Source organism: Fistularia commersonii, chromosome 35, assembly GCF_037954325.1.
Source record: "Fistularia commersonii isolate RoL2024-O1a breed Wild chromosome 35, RoL_Fcom_v1.0, whole genome shotgun sequence".
NCBI lineage: Eukaryota > Metazoa > Chordata > Actinopteri > Syngnathiformes > Fistulariidae > Fistularia > Fistularia commersonii.
The window spans coordinates 5,665,941-5,685,943 of NC_141318.1; the positions used below are offsets into that span (position 1 = coordinate 5,665,941).

A 20,003-nucleotide genomic window follows, 5' to 3' on the forward strand; every position below is an offset into this window, starting at 1 on the left:
TGGACCCCGAATTTCCCCCGATTGCCTGTTTAGTGCCTTGCATGGCAGCTCTGCACGGTGAATGCAATATTGTGTATCTTTGAAAACGCAAGGTGCTGAACGCGCCATATAAGTTGAGACCATTTACCATACTTCAGACTCTGCTGCTGTTCTAACATTTGGGCAACCAGATCATATGGCTAATCAAAGTTTAAGCTGGAATGTTCAAGAAAGCTGCGGTCAAAAATGGTGAGGAGTGAGTTTGAAAAACGTGAGAAGTTGCCTTTTAAGGGGCTTTTTCCTCAGAAACTGTGGGGAGATGCAGGATCCAAGGCTTTGTGTTTCAAGAATCCCCGCCCCCTGGCAACCTAATGATAGTGAAATGCCAAAAATCTCTCTGGTGACTTTTCCAGAGACAGAATGGATCTCTGTTCAATGGGTTGACTTCTCCCTGGAGTTCAAGCGCATTCACCAGTTAAGTAGGATCATGCCCTGGAGCACACTGGCAGAAAGACAAAAAAAAAAGAATTCTGACTTTGTTGAGGATGAAAAGTTTCTCTTACCCCATGTTGTTCATGGAAAGTTTTGTTGTTGTATTTGTCATAATTTGATCTCTTTTAAAAAAGAAAAACAAGGAAATGTGGTGAGAAATATGCCACTGTGCAAAAAAGAAAAAAAAAAAGACTTCTGTCAGAGCCTTGCGTCTCTAAATCCCCAGAACACACATTTTTAAGACTTAAAATGTAATTCTGTTTTTGTTTAATTTATGAGATTACCTTTTTTTCCCCCCCTCTCTCGGCTTGGGTATGTTAGACTGCCAGTGATATTTTTACTTTAGCACCACCGTCATGTCAAGTTAATGTATTAAGTTTTTCAGTGTATTATTTAGATATGAATTGGCAAAAAAATAAATTCCTAGCTCCCAGGTGGTACACACCAGTAGCTGTGCTTCCTCTAGGTTTTATCCAGCTGTGTTCAAAACCTCAAAATCTTCCATGTGACGATTTTATCGACCCTACCCTACTTCACAAGCTGCAGGAAACCATATATATGTGGTTATGAAATATGAAACAAAATGTATAATAATGCTCATTCACTTAAAATAAGTTTGCGGTCAATACCGAAAGCAAAGAATGCGCAGCACAGACACCTCCTGCTTGAATCCAGTGGCCAAATGGATTCTTTCAGGGTAGAGTTTGCATGTTTTGCCCATTCCGGCATTCCTGGTTTTCAGATTCCTCCCAAAGTCCAAAACCTTGCAGTAGGTTAAGTGAACTGCAAGTGCAGGTGTGAATGTCAAATTGGTGGTATGTTTCTGTGCCCTGCGACTGACAGGTGACTGGCCGAGGTTAAATCCTGCCTCGAGTCCAATACCATCACAGGTTGTCCCTCTGTTGCTGCAGATTAAGCTCTCCATGAGACAGTGACAGGGGGTTGATGTAAGGAGTGCTTGAGATGTTTAATATTACCTTTTAAATGAAAAACAAGGGGAATTATTAATGTATTTTTTTGTCTGTTTCCTTTTGTTTTCTGCATTGAGTTCTTTTTTTGAAGTAGATATATTTGTTGGTGTTTCACCCCCCACCTCTAAAGGGGAAAAAAAGCAAAAAATGAATACAAACATACTCCATCCACCGTCTATGGTCGTAAGAAAGCCTCTCTTACTACTGAGATTGTGTTGGATTATTCATGAACAACGAGCAGAAGTGTCTGAAAGGGTGGTGGATGTTCATGTATTTTCCTTTTTTCTTTCTTTTTTTTTTAATGTCTTTCCAGAGGTTTTCAGCCAATTCTCTGTGGCTGCCACGGTGGAGTGGCCTGTGACATGAATCTCCTCTTACACTGATGGCAAATCTTAGTCGTCTGCAGCCAAAGTGTGAGGAGTACTATGCTGGGATGACACTCACATGAGAATACACACACACACACACACAGTCAACAGAGCGTCGTCGGATCGTGAGGAAAGAGGAAGGTATCAGATCACGTGTTTGTCACAGATATAGCCTCAACAGCTTCAAGTCAGAAATGACAATATTTGTGATTTTGGGGGGAATTTTTCCGCACTAGCTTTTATCATCTAAGTGATATTTGTTGACAGCAAATCTCTCAGCATCTGCTATGACTAGATACCTTTTCTTTGTTGCATATATCTTGCCCAGGTAAGATGCTTGGGAGGAAGGGGGGAATTATCCACTCATCCTGACCGTCCAGTAAGTGTGGCTTAACATTATATTGAGACAAATCTACTTATATTATAACCCAAAGTGAATTTAAGTCATAAAACTATGAAGCAATCGCAAGATGATATGAGAAATGATGGCAAAGAAGAAAATGAGCAGAAAATGAGTCATGGAGGTTGATAGTTCAAGATCCTCACTGAGCCTCCTAGTGGACGAAATAAGACAAATTATATGGATGTATTGGATATTTTTTGGATCTTTTATTTTACCCGCTCCCTGAACAAACACTAGTTTACTCCCCGAAATTTGATAGTTCAAATAATTAAACTAACAAAGACGACTCTTAAGGTTTGGTGGAAAAACAGAAGATATTATACTTCGGATCATTGCAGAGTTTTTGGGGTTGCTGTGGGGAATGGGGGGTGCAAGCATGTATAGGAGAAAATTAAAAAAATCTCAGAAAATTTGAATATTGTGATAAAGTTCTTTATCTTTTGTAATGAAATTACAAAAACAAAAAAATATCATACATTCTGTATTCATTACAAATCAACTGAAATATTATAATCCTTTTATTATCTTAATATTACTCAATCTGGCTTACATCTTAAGAAAGCTAAAAAATCCTATCTCAAAATGTTCGAACATCATGAAAAAGTAATTTTTGTTTTTTTTAATTGCATTACAGAAGATAAAGAACTTTAACACAATATTCAAATTTTCTGAGACAGTCCCGTATGCACACGCACACACGCACCCCAACCTCCACCCCCATCGCTGCTTTCGCTCTTCATCACAGACACGAACACTCCCACGGCAAATCCTTCCCGAGTTTCTTTTATTTGGTTTTGTAGTGTTAAGTGGAACCGGCCCCCACTTCCCCACCTGGAACTCCTAGAACCTGAACACTCTTAAGTTGCGCGCTTCTCTCGGCTGGGAAGGAGGAGGAGGATGAGGAGGAGGAGGGGGGACCTGGGAGCATCCGCTGAAGTGGAAAAATAAAAAAAGAAATTGAAAAGGAAGAGCAGCAGAAGGACTTTAAACATTTTGGAGCGAAGGCTGACAATGGGGTCTGGCACTTTTTTAGGAGCCGCAAAATAGAGGACCAGCATTTCTCGCCCTCGCCGGTGAACTCTTAATAAGCAAAATCCGAAGCCAAAAAAACATAACTTTACAAGTTCATCCGTATGTTTTGCGCTCCGCCTTTTTTTTTAGCAGCCAGAGAAGGAGAACCGCCGGATCCGGACAGACCACCGCTCTTCGAGCTCCGCGGCACCGGAGGACTTTTTGTCCGGGGAGGGAGGATGACCACCGGGGGTGCCTGCATGCTTTTCCTGCTCTATTTGGCCGGTGAGATTATTATTATGAAATCTTTTTTTTTTTTTTTTTTTTTTTTATGTATGTGTGTGTGTGTGTGTGTGTGTGTGTGTGTGTGTGTGTGTGTGTGTGTGTGTGTGTGTGTGTGTGTGTCCATCCGGAAGTTCTGCTGGACATGTGATTCTGAAGAGGAGTTTATTTGAGGATGAAGAGTTTGACGTTTAAAATGAAGTCGCTGTCCGTGGTGCTGAAAAGCGTCCGTGTGAAAATCAATTCAAAACACGGATGGGAAAAAAAAATCACTCACTCTCAGAAAATGATAGAATTCCACGACAGGGGTTGGGACACGTGACCTCCAGGCCTTGTTGGAGTTCAAATGAGATTTGTAATCATTTTTTAACATTTTGTGTTTTCAAAATGAACAGTGTGTGTTTATTTCTAATTGATTCTAATTAATTGGCCTTTATTTTAATTTAAAATTTGAGTTCAATATCAAAGATAAAAGCAGCATCATACTTTAAGTTGTTTGCAAATTTTATTTCCAGCGACAGTAGCAATGCAATCTTTGAAGAGATGTTTTAAAATGGAGCATGATGTTTTTCACCGTCTCAAAATACTCCTGTCTAAAATAATGTGAACTTTTAATAATTTATCAATGGCTATTTTATATCTGGTGTCTAGCAAACATTGGGGGAGAACAGTCCAATAAGACATTCTAACTTTTATTCGAGAGCCTCGGTGTCACTTTGTCTGAGTTTTTATTCCTCTGCACCACAAGGCTGGTTAGATAAATTCAAATAAAAAAAATAAAAAAAAAGGCCGGACAAGCTGTTTTGACATTCAGAACGCCGATCTGTGCCATCGGATCCCGGCTGACAGAGAGCACTATTTGTTGGGCTTCCATCAAGACGCGGATATCTGGAATTCTCGCTTTTGCATTATTTAAAACAAAGCAATCCACCGTGAAGGCACGGGGGCGCGCGCCTCTCCAGCATCTCTCACACGTTCTCGGTGAGCGTCCGCGCGTGCACGTTCCCCAGCCCGCAGAAGGAGATGAATATTAATGCCCACCCACGTTTCGACAGAGACAATGTTAGTTTTGCAAGCAAACCTCAGATAGAAACACAACAAGGGAATTTCCCAACCACGAGTTTCGGACTTTTATTTTGAAGGCTGTGCCTGTCAATCAATAGTCGTGGTTGTTGTTCCCCCAGGACTTAAACTTAAGTGATCACAGATCCTATTTGGTAAAATTAGAGGGGGGGTGTCAGGCAAAGGTTGGAAGGAAGTACCTAAGACCCTCTGTGGGATCCTCCGGTGTAATGAGTATGCAATGCAGTGCGGTCAGGGGACTGGAAGGAAGTCAGCAGCATAGCACAAGGAGTCATGATCTTCCGGGATCCTCCAGGATCTTGTGTAAACTAGGTCAAGCGTTAAGGGCGTAGCAGAGGCAGTCTAGATCTTCCGGGGTGGTGACTTAGTGACCCAGAAGACAACCATGGGGTACATTTTGACCACGATCTGGCTGCCATGCAGCAGCACAACTGCTTAAAACCAACAGGAGGGGCACAAGGCCAGGAACACAGCAGCTCTGACAAAACTGGCCTTCAGCCATGTTTCTCTCTCGGGGCCTTAAAATGTACACGAGTCCCAATTGTATTGATGATGGTTCATGGAGTCTTTTCTATATTTACATCCTTGCATTTAAAATCTCACAGAGCAATTATGCGAGCCTTTTTCCATGTGTTTTTCCCCAAAGTAAAATGCATTAAATCTTTGCACACATTTTTCATATTCTTTTTCTTTTTACAGACAAATGAGTTTTAGTTCAGTTACACACAAGATGTGATTGTTATAGACACTCTATACTTTGACCACACCAAATACTAAACGCACTACTTTACCAGGTCCAACACATAACAATACAGCTTTCTGACTTGGTAGTGTGTTTCAAAACTTTAAAAATTTTCCTTATTAAATACAAAAAGTGAAAAGAGTCAAGATTTTTTTCTTTTTGAGTTGTTTTTCTTGGAAGTATCTTTCAAAGACAGAACATCCCATCAAAAACAGGTGATCCAATTGGTACCAGGGACCCCATAGTCCCTGCTTCGTTATGCATTTGCTTAACAATGCTGCAGAGGGAGATGAGCGAGTCGCACAATGGCGTTTCACTTCTGACTTATTCATTAAACTGCTTTTACGTAATGCAAAACAGGAAGCTTCAAGGGTGTGCTCATGGGCGAGGATGCATGACTGGATTTTTGTTTATTTTGTTACTCTAAAAACCCTGCAGTAAAGACAAAGCAGTGGAAGACACGCAGCCATATACACACATGGGCGGTTAAAAAAAGGATGCCTGAGTCCACTTAAATGCTCTTTGTAAAATTTACTTTATTACAGCCAACTTGGTAATTGTTCATTGTTCACGTTGACTCTGGACTGGAAACAACTGGAGGTGAGGGGTCACAATTCCAACTGCAATGCAGAGGTAGAATGTTGAGTTGTGGAATGGTTAAAGATGGCTTGGAAACAAATGACATTTTGCTTTTTACTGCAAGTTACATTTGGCTGACTGCACATGCTCTTTTCAAAAAACAGCAGCGATTGTTTGACTTCAATCCCGATTGCAAACATTTCAAACTAGGACACATTTTTATGGTTTTTAACAGATCTGAATTACATTTCTGTTTGTCTGTGTTGTTGTTTATTTAGGCTGCAGAGCAGAGAATGCAGAGGAGCGGCTGGTCAACTACCTGTTGGGCCCGGAGCGCTATAACAAACTGATCCGGCCAGCAGTCAATAAGAGCCAACAGGTCACCATCTCCATACAAGTGTCTTTGTCTCAGCTCATCAGTGTTGTGAGTAAACACACACACACACGATTGGCCTTACTGTCTTTGACGTAATGTATTTTTGATCCTGAAGTTTATAAGAAGGGAAAAAAACAAACACACCGATTTGCTGTTTCCCCCACAACAACTCAGACCAACATTCAAATGTACAACAAATTAGCTAAATATACTACTGAATGAACACGTAACTACTAGATGTCATTTACCCTGTTCAGTTTAAGCAGAAATACATATTGTGGCTTCTTGGACTTTGGTTTTTAAAAAATGTTTCGCAATTTACATACATTCCACTCATGAAATTGTTATTATGACCTAAAGAAATGTCAGAAGAACTTTAGACGCCAATAACTTGAATCATGGGTGTCGTTTGAAGCAGCTCAGCCATCGACAGGGCTCTTCACCATCATTTTGATTGGGCGATAGAACTACACACTGTGAGATTTTAAAAATCTGATACATTAATTGGAAATCACTCTTTGCTATATGGCTCTAATACACTAGTGTGCACCTTAAGAATAGAAGTTGACTGTCCATTGATATCAGCTACTGGTTAAGATGCAACCCAATAAGGAAGGTTGGCAGGAATCGAGGTTACATTTGGAAGTATCACATCAGTTGAGAAGTGGCCGAAGACAGATGGTCTAAAGTCTAAATGTCTAAATAAATTACATAGAAAAAGTGTTTGTTTGGCTTCGGCTCCAGCGTCATGTCAGTCATTTCAAGCTGAATCTCCACAGAGAGATGGTCGCGGACAAAAGTCACAGCAGGCGTCACACTGTCAAATTACCATCTAGTAGAAGTAACAGTGTGTGTGTCTGTTTTGCTTGATGGCCTTTGGTTGCAAGGCCGTGATGCTGCCCAATGTAAAAAGTACAAACTACAAACTGAATGATATAAATTATTTGGACTCTTCTGAAAAGACTCAGTGATGACAATTTGACCTATTTTTTTCAATATCATTTTAAAAGTCTTGAAAAGCTTCGAGTTACTCTGAAAGTGCAGACCGACACAATAAACAAAAGAGGAGCTGCTGTTGATGTTTCACCTGTTTGTTTATGTTTCACGTTACTTTCACACATTACTGTTTCAAAGCTTCTTAATTAATTTTCTGAGGAAGTAACACGTAACAAAAATAAGTTATCAAAAGCAATGGGAAGCCATTAATAGGCCTGTACTGACACTTTTCTTTTTAGAGCTTTAATTTGCTCTATATATTGCTTGCCCACTTCCCAGTTACTTGTTCTGCAAATATTTTTTTTAATAATTCCTCGCCTCAGAAACCTCCCAAATTGAGGGTTGATTGCTACCCGCAATGACTCTAAATGCAATATCCGACTGTGGAGGATGCAGTCAGAGATGAGAGTAATCAGAGCACTGAAAAAAATTAAAAATGATGTGTAGCTGAGAGGAAAATAAAGAAACTACACAACGTCGATACAGTATCTAAAGCTGGCTCCATTCACACCACATTGTGCTGCAATGTACTTAATGGTTTGATTTAGATTTCTTTTTTACACAAATTCTTTTTTTTGGGTATAGTCCAGCCAGATGAGCTCAAATAGTGAGTCACCTACAGTTTCTTTTGAAAGAATAAATGTTTCCAATGCATCTCACCCCAAATGGATGTTGTGGCTAACCTGCCAAAGTGATCTGCCCCAAAATGGACAAAATCTCCACAAAAAAGCTCTATCCAACTGATGAATGCTTCCATTGATCCTGTGAAGGAAAATATTAAAGTGATGTTCTCCTCTTGCAGAATGAGAGGGAGCAGATAATGACGACCAACTTGTGGCTGTTTCAGGTAGATAACATCGCTACTCGGTGTTTGCTCGCAGTTTACGTGATATGATGGTTTGTTTGTTAGTGATGGATTTCGAACGGCCTTCATTTCCAGGAATGGAATGACTACAGGCTGCGATGGGACCCGGAAAAATACGAAGGCATCAAACAATTGAGAATACCGTCCAAACACATTTGGCTTCCTGATATAGTGCTTTACAACAAGTAAGCGTATTCATGTGTGTGTGATTTTGTTGAACCATGTAAGAAGTTGTGGTTTGCTTCCTGTTTGAACTTTGACATTTGGTGATTAAAGTGTGAATTTTTCCAAAGGTCAATAAAAATATTTGTAGGCTCGTACATAAGCATGGAATCTTTGACATTATTTTCACAGCATAAGCAGACGATTATGTCGGGGATGCGTTTATTTAGCAATTTAACTGGAGGTTAGGGTAACATGGTGACGTAGTGGTTATCGCTTTTACCTCATAAAAAGAAGGTTCCTGTTTCAACCCTGACAGAATGTATGAACGAATAACTGGACGCTTTAAAGACATTTGGATATTTACATCCACTGTTTTTTTTTTTTTTTCCTGAAAAAGAAGAAGCGGGAGACATTTCTTTGCAGTAATTAAATGAATTGCCGAATACAATATATAATAAATTAGACAATATAGATGGATGGAACTTGCTTTGTGAAAAATGGAAAATGTTTAATTATTTGACAAAGTTTTCTTCTTCTGAATCCATTTTTCAAGTCTTCTCTTTCCCCAAATGCTTCACAGTGCCGATGGTGTGTACGAGGTCTCTTTCTATTGCAATGCTGTGGTCTCCAACACAGGGGACATTTTCTGGCTCCCCCCGGCCATCTACAAGTCGGCCTGTGCCATCGAGGTGCAGAACTTCCCCTTCGACCAACAGAACTGTACCCTCAAGTTCCGATCCTGGACTTACGACCACACGGAGGTCGACCTGATCCTGACCAGCGACTTCGCAAGCCGTGATGATTTCACGCCGAGCGGGGAGTGGGACATCGTCTCCCTCCCGGCGCGCAAAAACGAAGACCCCAACGACATCACTTACCTGGATATCACTTATGATTTTGTCATCCAACGGAAGCCGCTTTTTTACACCATCAACCTGATCATCCCGTGTGTGCTCATCACCTCGCTGGCCATTCTGGTCTTTTACCTGCCGTCCGACTGCGGGGAGAAGATGACGCTTTGCATCTCAGTGCTGCTGGCTCTCACTGTGTTCCTGCTGCTTATCTCCAAGATTGTGCCACCCACTTCTCTCGCTGTGCCACTCATAGGTCAGCTGAGTTTTCACGTCTTTGTCTATACGTATTTTCTCCACATAGCTCCGGCCCGTAGAAAGTAATGGAGTATTGATGCTAAAAATATCAATTTAAAGAGTATTGAAAATTGAACTTTTTTTTTTTTTTTCATCCTGCTCATTTCTCCTCCACATGACCATCTTAGAGCTGCTGCACATTCAAAATGATTATCTTTTGTTATTGCAAACCCGCAGCTCTTGAGATACCAGAGTGATCATGTGTAGTTGAGAAATCCCAAAGGAGAAGAAGAAAGAATTACATTTCATGTTTTTTTACTGCACCTTTACAACCCATATATGATATATTATTATTATATATTCTTTCATTGCCTGTACCCCTTCCCCCTTGGGAGATAGAGGGAACCAAATTCTGCAGCTAAGTACACGAGTTATTTCTGAAGAGACAAAGACCAGCAAAATGATCTGATGAATGGAATAATATTTAGATGTATTCATTGATGTATCACATTTATTTAATATCTATATTGAGGTGAGATGCAGATGCAAACAAAAACAGTGAGCATTTTTATGAAGTATAACAACAGGAGGATGGATGTCAGTGCTGTGGTGGGTGGAACATCTCAGGTGAGTCTTCCCCGTTTGGGGATGGTGGGCGGTTGCAGAGTAGCGGGCTTGACCAGGAGAGAGATTTTAGTGGCGTTTCAAGAAAAAGCATCCCGTTAAAAAGAAAGCAGAGTTGAGCTGTCAGAATTATGAATGTAAACTAGAGATAAGATGGGAGACAAGAACACGAGGAAAAACAGAACAAAGATTCTCCTCAAACCGAAGAGGAATCAAAGGTTTTTAAATAATGAAAACCTAAATTAACAAATGAAACACTGACAAAATAACTGGCATCATTTAGACTTGCATTTTCATTTATTTATGCCGGAACATCTCCAGGCTCTGATTCACTGCCAGAAGCAAGTAACATGTTTGAACAAGAGCACAGATGGAAGTTGAGCACACAGTTTCTCCGCACACTTCATGATCCTACGCGTGGAGAGAAAAAGGCTCTTGCTCACTTTGAGTTCATGTCAGGGAAAAGTCTACCGCTCTTAATTGCAATGTTGCGTGATATAATATCAAGACATTTCCTTCATCATGATCCTTATTCCTTCAATTGATCACGTCCATCCTTCGCTTACTCATGTTCATTTAATTTCTGGAGTTTGCTTTCATCTAATTTCTCTTGATTCAAGAGAGAATCTCTTCTCAAGAAGCTTCTTACTTAAAAATTATGGGTCTTCAAATTTTGTATGGATGTGACAAATGAGTCAATCGTATTATTTAAGAATCAGCCTCATAGCGTTGATGTCGGCATCAATTTGGGCTAAAATGATCAAATGTATCATTGATTTAATTGATGTTGCGTTGAATATAATGCACATGCAGCAATTTTGTAAGTTCCCCGGATGAGATTATGTTTAAAGGAGAGAATGCACGCAACATGCCGCGTACATAAGAAAGTTGTTGGTACTTCTAGGAATCAGCTTTGGGATTTTTTTTTGCCCAAGGCAGTTCTACAATTGACTGTGCTATGCTAACCCATGAGTGGTAATTTTCTGGCTCTCTGCCTTTCCTCATGCATTTAACTAAGGGGATCATGGCAAACAGGAGGCTTCTTAATCAGTTGGCTTGTGCCTCTAAGTGAAACTTTTAATCTTCATGGGAAAGAAATCCTGTTTATGAATGTGGAAAAAAAAAATCTCATGGTGTTTGAAGCAACAGCTTTTAAATAAACTGCTATGCATGAGGCATATATTCTAGTCACAAAGCTAAATGGATCAGTCTAAAAATGCCTTTATGTTGTCAGTATGCATTGCAAATGTTAGATGGCTCTGTTTTTTTTAAGAATAATTTAAAAAAATGTTTCACCTGAAATTAGGCTAATATCTTTTTTTTTTTGCAGCAAAGAATTTGTGCACTAAATTTGCTATATTTATAAGTAGGCATCTCTGTCTTGAATCAAATCAGACAAATTTTGATTAGATTTTCTCCTCTGCATTTTGGCTGTCAATTAAGCTGACACACATTTCACGATACAGATTTCTTTTATGTTTACTTCCTCCCATTGCAGGTAGAATGACATGCCAAGAAAAACAATGGTAACATAATTGGCCCGAAAGTGTCCAACATCTGCGCAGCAACTCAGTTTTAAGTGCCAATATTTTCAAATTAGGCCCACATCTGTGAATGAACAAGTCATTCTCATTATAATTAAAAAAGAAAAAAAAAAAAAAAAAGGAATTTGTTGTGGTTTTAAATATTTGGTTTAATTTTAACTCATGATTACCCTGTCTCGTAGGTAAATACCTGATGTTCACCATGGTGCTGGTCACTTTCTCCATCGTGACCACTGTGTGTGTCCTGAATGTGCACCACCGCTCCCCGTCCACCCACCACATGCCCAACTGGGTTAACCGCCTCTTCTTAGTCCGCCTCCCCACCTTCCTCCTCATGAGGCGACCGGGTTCCTCTAATGCTCGTGACAAGCTTCGCCGCAAATACGACAGCAAGAATACGGGCAGAAAAAACTACCCTCAGACCGGCACAGAGAAGAAGCAGTACTCAAACATAAAACTCGGCGGGATCCGAACAGACGCCGACCCCATCTATGTGAACGAGGACTTGGCACAGCGGTTTTGTTGGAGGGTTGGAGACATCCCGGACGGGGGTGGTGGGTATTCAGATTTCCAGAGGCCCCAATGGGACGCAGATCTGGAGGAGGCGGTGGATGGAGTGAAATATATCGCCGAACACATGAAGACGGAGGATGATGATGAAGGGGTGAGGAGATAAAGACGTGGTAAACGAAAGATATGGATGATGGGCAGGTTGGAGTGAATAATCAGAGGAGGATGAAAAGGGGGGAAGAATGATGGCATAAGTAAATGGATTGGATGAGGCCTATAAAGGAATATTATTAAGATGGATGATGACAGTGATGTGAGAAAGAATGGAAGCAAGAAGTCATCAAAATGAGACTATTGCCCCATTGTGATTATTCATAGCTATTAATAACCATTTTGTCTAATTCCTATTCAGATATAAAAGCACTCCGTATAAAACACTAATGCAGCAGCATTTCAGCTGAATACTAATTTCAAGAAGTTTGTGTTTAATATCAAGAAACCATTATAGGTGCAATTTTCTGTCTACATCCTAAACCGTTTTAATCTGCACTTTCATTTTACTCAGAAGGAGCTGGTTACGGGTGGTTTGTCTCATCGGGTGCAGACGTTTTCTACACTTGCGGTGCATTAAATGATGAAAGGCAAAACATAAATGAGATCCAATGTGCAAACATTTAGTTTTTAAATTTTGCCTCAGTTTTGTACACAAGAAGTTACAAAATATGGATGTTATGCAAGATAAAGCGGCTTAAGGCCAATAGCAGGTAGTCACTTCCTGCTTTGGTTGTATTTTATTTTATTTTTCATTTTTTTCCTCAAGATATTTTCAATGAATGCATTTATTTATGCATTCATTATATATTTTTTCCTCTTTATCTGTTACATCTTTTTTAGTTAATTTCCTGCTTACCATATCTGGTATATTTTCCAATTAAGTTTTAGTCTGTTGTTTACTTCAATCAGTGACAAGTCAATAGGTCACATAAGTCGACAGTGCCATCATGTGGACGGCGGTTTTACAATATTCAACTCGTATGTTTCTATAATCCTGAAACTTGGTATATCCAGCCATGCTTGATTTTTTTTTTAATTTTCTTTTTTTTATACAATTTATACAATTTGTCTTCTGATAACTGAAAAGTGCATGTTCTACAAACCTTTGCTATGATCGCCCGTATTATTAACGCCAAACATATGACTATCAATGTCTGATTGTAAGATAAATCATTTTTATTATTTCACAATCCCTTATAAATAGGAGGGATTAAAACAGTTTGATTGAAAATGCATCACAACATCAAACACAGCTCTGAGCGACGAATCCAAACTCTTTCAAAATATTTTACTGGTGTGTTTGGTCCTTGAATCTTCTCCCCTGCAGAAATGTTCCATATGAAGCTTTTCAATGTAAATGTAGAGGCACCTAATATAAACACTTTTTCATCACAAAGCCCTGAAAATATCCAAATTGTTATTGTTGTTACAGATCATAGAGGACTGGAAGTATGTAGCCATGGTGATAGACCGTCTGTTCCTGTGGATCTTCATCCTGGTGTGTGTGGTGGGAACACTGGGGCTCTTCATGCAACCGCTGTTCCAGAGCTACAACACACCCACCGCAGATGACACTGTGTGAGTCACTGAAACACAAACTAAAATCTATGCACACACTTCTCACTTAAAATGTTTAAATACTGTAGATCAACATTCATTCCTTTACATCTGTCTGTGTCATATCACATGTTCAGCCTACACAAGATAGATGCAGCACATACATACATATAATGTTTTAATATACAGTACATATACATTGTACTTATACAAGACAGATGCGCTATGCATCCATTATATACATAAAAACAGTCTCTATTTTTATATCTATGTACATGTATGTTTGTAACTATTTAATAGGTATAAATATTTGTTTTGAGATATGTATATAGTTATACATAAAAAGTGTAAAGACACGTATATACGTACTGATTGTTTTATTCGCCATGTATTTTGTATCATATAGCATACTGTATATATCTATGCATACATAAATATCTTCCTATAAAGAATACATTCCGCATACAACAGCATACTAGTAAACAAGACAGATGCAGTACGCACATATATATACTCATATACATACATGCACATATATGTTAATATACAGTTTATATGCAAGATTCATATACACAATAGTAGATACAATATATATGCACACAGACATGCAAGAATATTATATATATGTGGTAGATACATGTACAGTAAAATAGTTAATCTGTATGCTTTTATATATATATATATATATATATATATACACATATATCTACATACATGTATAGATATAGATACTGAACATCGACTACAGGACTGTCTCAGAAAATTAGAATATTGTGAGTTCATTATCTTCTGTAATGCAATTAAAAAAAAATTACTTTTTCATGATATTCTAATATTTTGAGATAGGACTTTTGGGTTTTCTTAAGATGTAAGCCATAATCAGCAATATTAAAATAATAAAAGGCTTGCAATATTTCCATTGATTTGTAATGAATCCAGAATGTATGACATTTTTGTTTTTGTTTTGTTGACATTTTGTTTTAAGAACTTTACCACAATATTCTAATTTTCTGAGACAGTCCTGCATATAACCAGTTTAATCCAATACTGATTATGGTTAATTTTGCCCTCCTGTTATCTTGGCTGTTGAAGAGCAATTCAAAAGTGATATTAATATGACAAAAAAAAAATCACATGTTGCTCATTTCGTAGTATGTCCTGCAAAGTTCGATTCATATTGCTGCTCACCACACTGTGGCTGTTTCTCTATAGGTATGGAGATTTCTAGGATGCAGTGACTCAGCACGGGGAGCAGTCATCTCCTCTGAAAACTCTACCAGAGATTCTGCACCAGCTCCAGCTCTTCTCCGTGTCTAATGGCTGTGAAGGATAACAAACCTCAAATGCAGCTGAAAGCTGGTTGAGTGCCGAGCTGTGGACCTTAATCGCTGGAACATTTCCATACTGATGGCTTTCATTGTTTTTCTCTTTTGTTCCACCTGATGTCCCTGTTTGCATGTCACTCGCTTTTAATTTGTAGAACATTTTTCACCTACTAAAACAATGTTCTCTACAAGGCTCCAAAATGTTCAACTTTCCCAGTGTAAAGTTCAACAAAAACTGATGAGTAATGGGCAGTGTTTTTCTGGACGGCGGTGAAGAAAGTAAACTTCAAGCAGACAAAGCACAAGTTTTGCAGCAAGATGGATGAGAAGTAATAGACATTTTATCATTTTTTTATGTTGATATTGTACAAAGGACCATCATTTTTCCTTTCTCCGTATCTTTCGGGCAACATTTACTGCAACAAAATAAGGACGCTCTGTCCCATTTCAACCTTATTCCTCATAACAGTATTCATGTACCATCTCTTTCTCTCCGTTGTCTTCTGGTTCTGCCACAGTGTCATTATTCACTTCCAGAGAAGGAATGCATCTTTTGATTTTGAACTCAAATGCATGTTAATTTAATTTATTCTGTCTAACTGTGGTTTTCTCACTTGATCACCTTTTCAATAATTGTTAATAATAATTTATTTTTCTTTATGTTGTATTAAAACACTTACCAAATACCACTCATCAGAGTTCAGAAATCTTTCAGGTAAATTTTAGTATGAATTGTGTGTAGAAGAAATGTATTACGACCGTAATACACACACACACATACGCACACACACACACACATGTACATGTACATGCACCCGCACACAATAGATAAAATGAATATAAGAAATATGATGTAGCAGCTGCAGAATGTAGATTTTAAAAAGTGACTGAATTTTATTTTAACATGTTGAATAAAAGGCTGAGAAATGTGAGATGTTGAATTGTGGGTCCAGTGCTCTTTCACCCATTGTTTGTTTGACAATGTCACACACTGATTAATTTTTAATCATGTGGACAAAGACGTCATGTATGTTGGTAGTACTTGTGCTTGTACTACAATGAGTACAAGAATCATTTTTGAAAAGGCCTTCACCATGATGTATATTATACATGTGAATACACACACAGATCTTTGTATCATATGTGTTTGTATACATATTAATGTATGTATATAATTAAATATAGATATTGTGTATATGTATTTGTGAACATAGGTTGCATATATACAGTATACATGAAATAGAGGACACAAATACATACATATATACATACATAAAAAAGTCAAATATACAATACATATGCATTATACTTATATAGTCACTCATCCAAATTTTATATTTATCATATATATATAATGTTATATTTTTATACACACATTACATATATACATGCAATTGCTTGTATATATGTATTACAAATTTACTGCAATAATTTATCTTGACATTTGTCTTGCATTTTCCGAGTACTGCATACTTAAACATTATATATATACGTGTGCGTACAGACACATATACATTATTTATAGTTATTGTTTTATATACATAGTATGATAATGTTAAATATGTAACTGTTTATATATATTTATACACACACATACACACATATATATATACACACACACATATATATATATATATATATATATATATAAACAGTTACATCTTGTTATATGTACAGTATACATCAATGTGTGTGTGTTTGTATGCAGCCTTTTATGTGTGTATGTATATAGGTGCATATACATGCTTAAAGGTATATAGATAAATATACTGTATATGGTGTTACATACATATATTAGTTTGCACACACACACTGCTTGCATGACTCATTCGTGAGGAGACATTGTTTCTGTTTCGAAGCCATACAGCATTGCTGGGGTCGTCACTGTTTTATACACCTTTCCTTTCATTCTGGCTGATAGTCTTCTATCCCATAGTACCCCTGACACTTTTCTCCACCCTTTCCCACCTGCTTGAACCCATTTCTTTACCTCTTTTCCACACTCTCCGTTGCTGTGGACTGTTGACCCCAAGTACTTGAAATCCTCCACCTTCTTGATCTCCACTCCCTGTAGCCTCACCGTTCCACCCGAGTTCCTATCATTCACACACATATATTCTGTCTTGCTGCGACTAACCTTCATTCCTGTCCTTTCCAGAGCATACGGCCACCTCTCTATATTTTCCTCAACTTGTTCCCTGCTCTCACTACAGATCACAATGTCATCTGCAAACATCATGGTCCATGGGGATTCCTGTCTAACCTCATCTGTCAGCCTGTCTCTCACTACTGCAAACAAGAAGGGGCTCAGAGCTGATCCCTGATGGAGTCCCACCTCCCCCTGAACTTCCCCCTGTTCCCCCCACAGCACACCTCACCACTGTCTCACAGCAAGCATACGTGTCCTGTACCAGTACTTCTCTGCCACTCCAGACTTCCTCATACAATACCAGAGTTCCTCTCTTGGCACCCTTTCATATGCTTTTTCTAAGTCTATAAAAGCGCATTGCAGCTCCCTCTGACCATCTCTGTACTTCTCTATTAGCATTCTGGAAGAATAGTAAAAATTCCCATAAACACACTCCTGAACCTTATGGACAGACTTCCCAGAAGAATTGGAGGTGATATAGCTGCAAAGATGTCATATTGAATCCTATGGATTAGGAATGGGATGTCACTTAAGCTGATATAACAAGTCAAGGCAGGTGAACGAATACATTTGGCCATATAATGTACATACATCTATACATGTGCTCTAAATGATACAAAATACACAATCATATATGCATGTTTTTTTATTTACATTTATTTATATCACACACAACACATACAGTAAAATGTATATAAGTATGTATGTATGTATACATATATAAAATGCTTACATATATACACATATTTATGTATTAATACATATGTTTATATATGGATATATAGCTATAAATAAATGGCCGTAAACAGACAGAAACACACACACACACACACACACACATTTCATAACTTTCATTCTTGTGTTCTTGCCCAAGTTTCATTTAGTTTTAGATGGGGATGAACAGAAAAAAATAAAAAAGGTTTGTTTTGAATGAAATCTGGCTTATCTCTAATTGCAGCTGCCCTTGACTGTTCTGAAAATATGTGTAAAGATAAATTAGAAATACCTGCAGTTAAAATTCAAAATCTTGGCCATGGCCTTGGAAGAAATCTGTCTTTTGATATAGAAAATTGGAAGATGACGTGAGTAATATATTGATATGATGGACCAGCAGGACCTTATAGAAAAGACACTCAAGCTTTAAAAAGCCCGACCACAAGTGAGTCAGTCTCTGGTTCTGCACCAGATGCTGTGAAAATATGCATCACATTACAAGCTCCGCAAGGTTCATTACCATAGATTACCGCGAGTATGTGTGCTGCACAACAGGATTCGTTTGGCCAGACTTCACTGAGCCGAACACCGACAGCAGGAGTTCTGCACTAGAGGGTAAATATCGTGGAGCCTCTCTGAGCCTCAGTAAAACTGTAAAAGGTGGAGAAAGTGGGAGCCAAAAATAAGTTTTTTACTTCTTGTTTTGAATGTCATTATTAACATTTGCAAGCGATCAAAGACGGAAGGGTACAAAGGAACGTAAACGTTATGTGAAATATATAATCTAATGCACACATTTTCAGTCTAACCAAAGATACATTTTGCCATTCCTCTAAACTTCATAGAATCAACCAATTAAAAAAAATGTATTCCCTCATATCCACATTAAAAAGACAAAATGGATTTTTGCTAATTAAAGTTGTCAATGATATAAAATAATTGTGGGCGTTCGATGGGGACGCTTCCATTTTCTGTGATAACGCACTCTTGTTGGTGAATAAAGGTCAGCATGAAGGATCACATTCTGTTAATGGACATTTTGGATGTTGTAGGTCAGTGTATGAGTCTACTTAGTCTGAATTATGCTTTCGTTGTATGGAAAATGTATATATACATGTATTTGAATGAGATTCAAAGAGCCAGAAATTTCCAACTTAGCAGTAAAAAACAGAACAACCCTTCCAGCTCTCAACGGCCTCAAAAGACCAAGCACATAGTTACTGTATGTGCCCTCTTGCATGAATGAACACATAACAGAGTGTGATAAGATTTAACTGCCAAAGTCCTTTCTCTTGGCAAAAGTACTACAAGAAATCTTGAAGTCAGCACATCTGCAAAACAACAAGAGCCTTTGCTGTTGTAGATAGCTATCGACAAAAGGCATATTTACTGTTCCCTCCTCTGGTGTCTGCATCCGTGTGTGTCAGTGTGTGTTTGATATTTACCACCTCCCCTGCCCTATCAATCCAAGTCTGACTGGAGGATGAGAGAGGCGGATGTGATGGTGACGTGTTAGCGGGAGAGGCTGATGGATGTCAGGACTGCCCGATTGTCCTATCGCTGTATTAGATGAGAATTTGTTCTGTAAGCACATTGTGCGTAACTACATGGGCGGGGAGCCGTTTGACTGATATGATTTTATTAATGCTATGCTATGTCCTATGATGCACTTATGCCCAATTGCCAGTAGAAATTAAATGATGCAAAGCTATACGTTTAGGTATGATTTTTATAAAGCACCGCAAAATATTTAGAGACTAAGATCAATAATGGCATGTTTAAGTGGTACATTGGGTTAAACAAATTTCCAATGAGAAAAATAATCCGTCTTTGTGTCATCCGACACTTAAGAACTTAAAAGTTTGTACATTAGTATGATCATTTAAAGTTATCTTTACAAATTCTGGCAATAACACATCATGAAACATCCTCTGCAAAGATGTCCGTGATTTTTCATTTTATGATTCGTTTTAAGTAAATCATAAAAACATAACAAAACCAGGTAGAAGTAATTTGAGTGATGACCCACTGATCTCCAGGGAAGCATTTTCCAGGATACTGCCCTTCTCCTTATTTCCTTTCAATCCCTCTGTTTTCCGCCACCCTGTGCATCCACACAGCATCCA

At 38.4% G+C, this 20,003-nt stretch overlaps 1 protein-coding gene across 1 annotated transcript; it reads left to right on the forward strand.

Annotated features, from left to right (window-relative positions):
- Positions 1-3,085: 3,085 nt before the first annotated feature.
- Positions 3,086-16,102, forward strand: LOC147214002 (neuronal acetylcholine receptor subunit beta-2-like). Its single transcript, XM_086142321.1, has 8 exons — positions 3,086-3,509; positions 6,189-6,334; positions 8,085-8,129; positions 8,223-8,332; positions 8,893-9,419; positions 11,751-12,232; positions 13,565-13,710; positions 14,902-16,102. Exons 1-8 carry the CDS (start codon positions 3,347-3,349, stop codon positions 14,915-14,917), a joined length of 1,635 nt encoding a protein of 544 aa, XP_085998447.1. The 5' UTR covers positions 3,086-3,346; the 3' UTR covers positions 14,918-16,102.
- Positions 16,103-20,003: the final 3,901 nt, after the last annotated feature.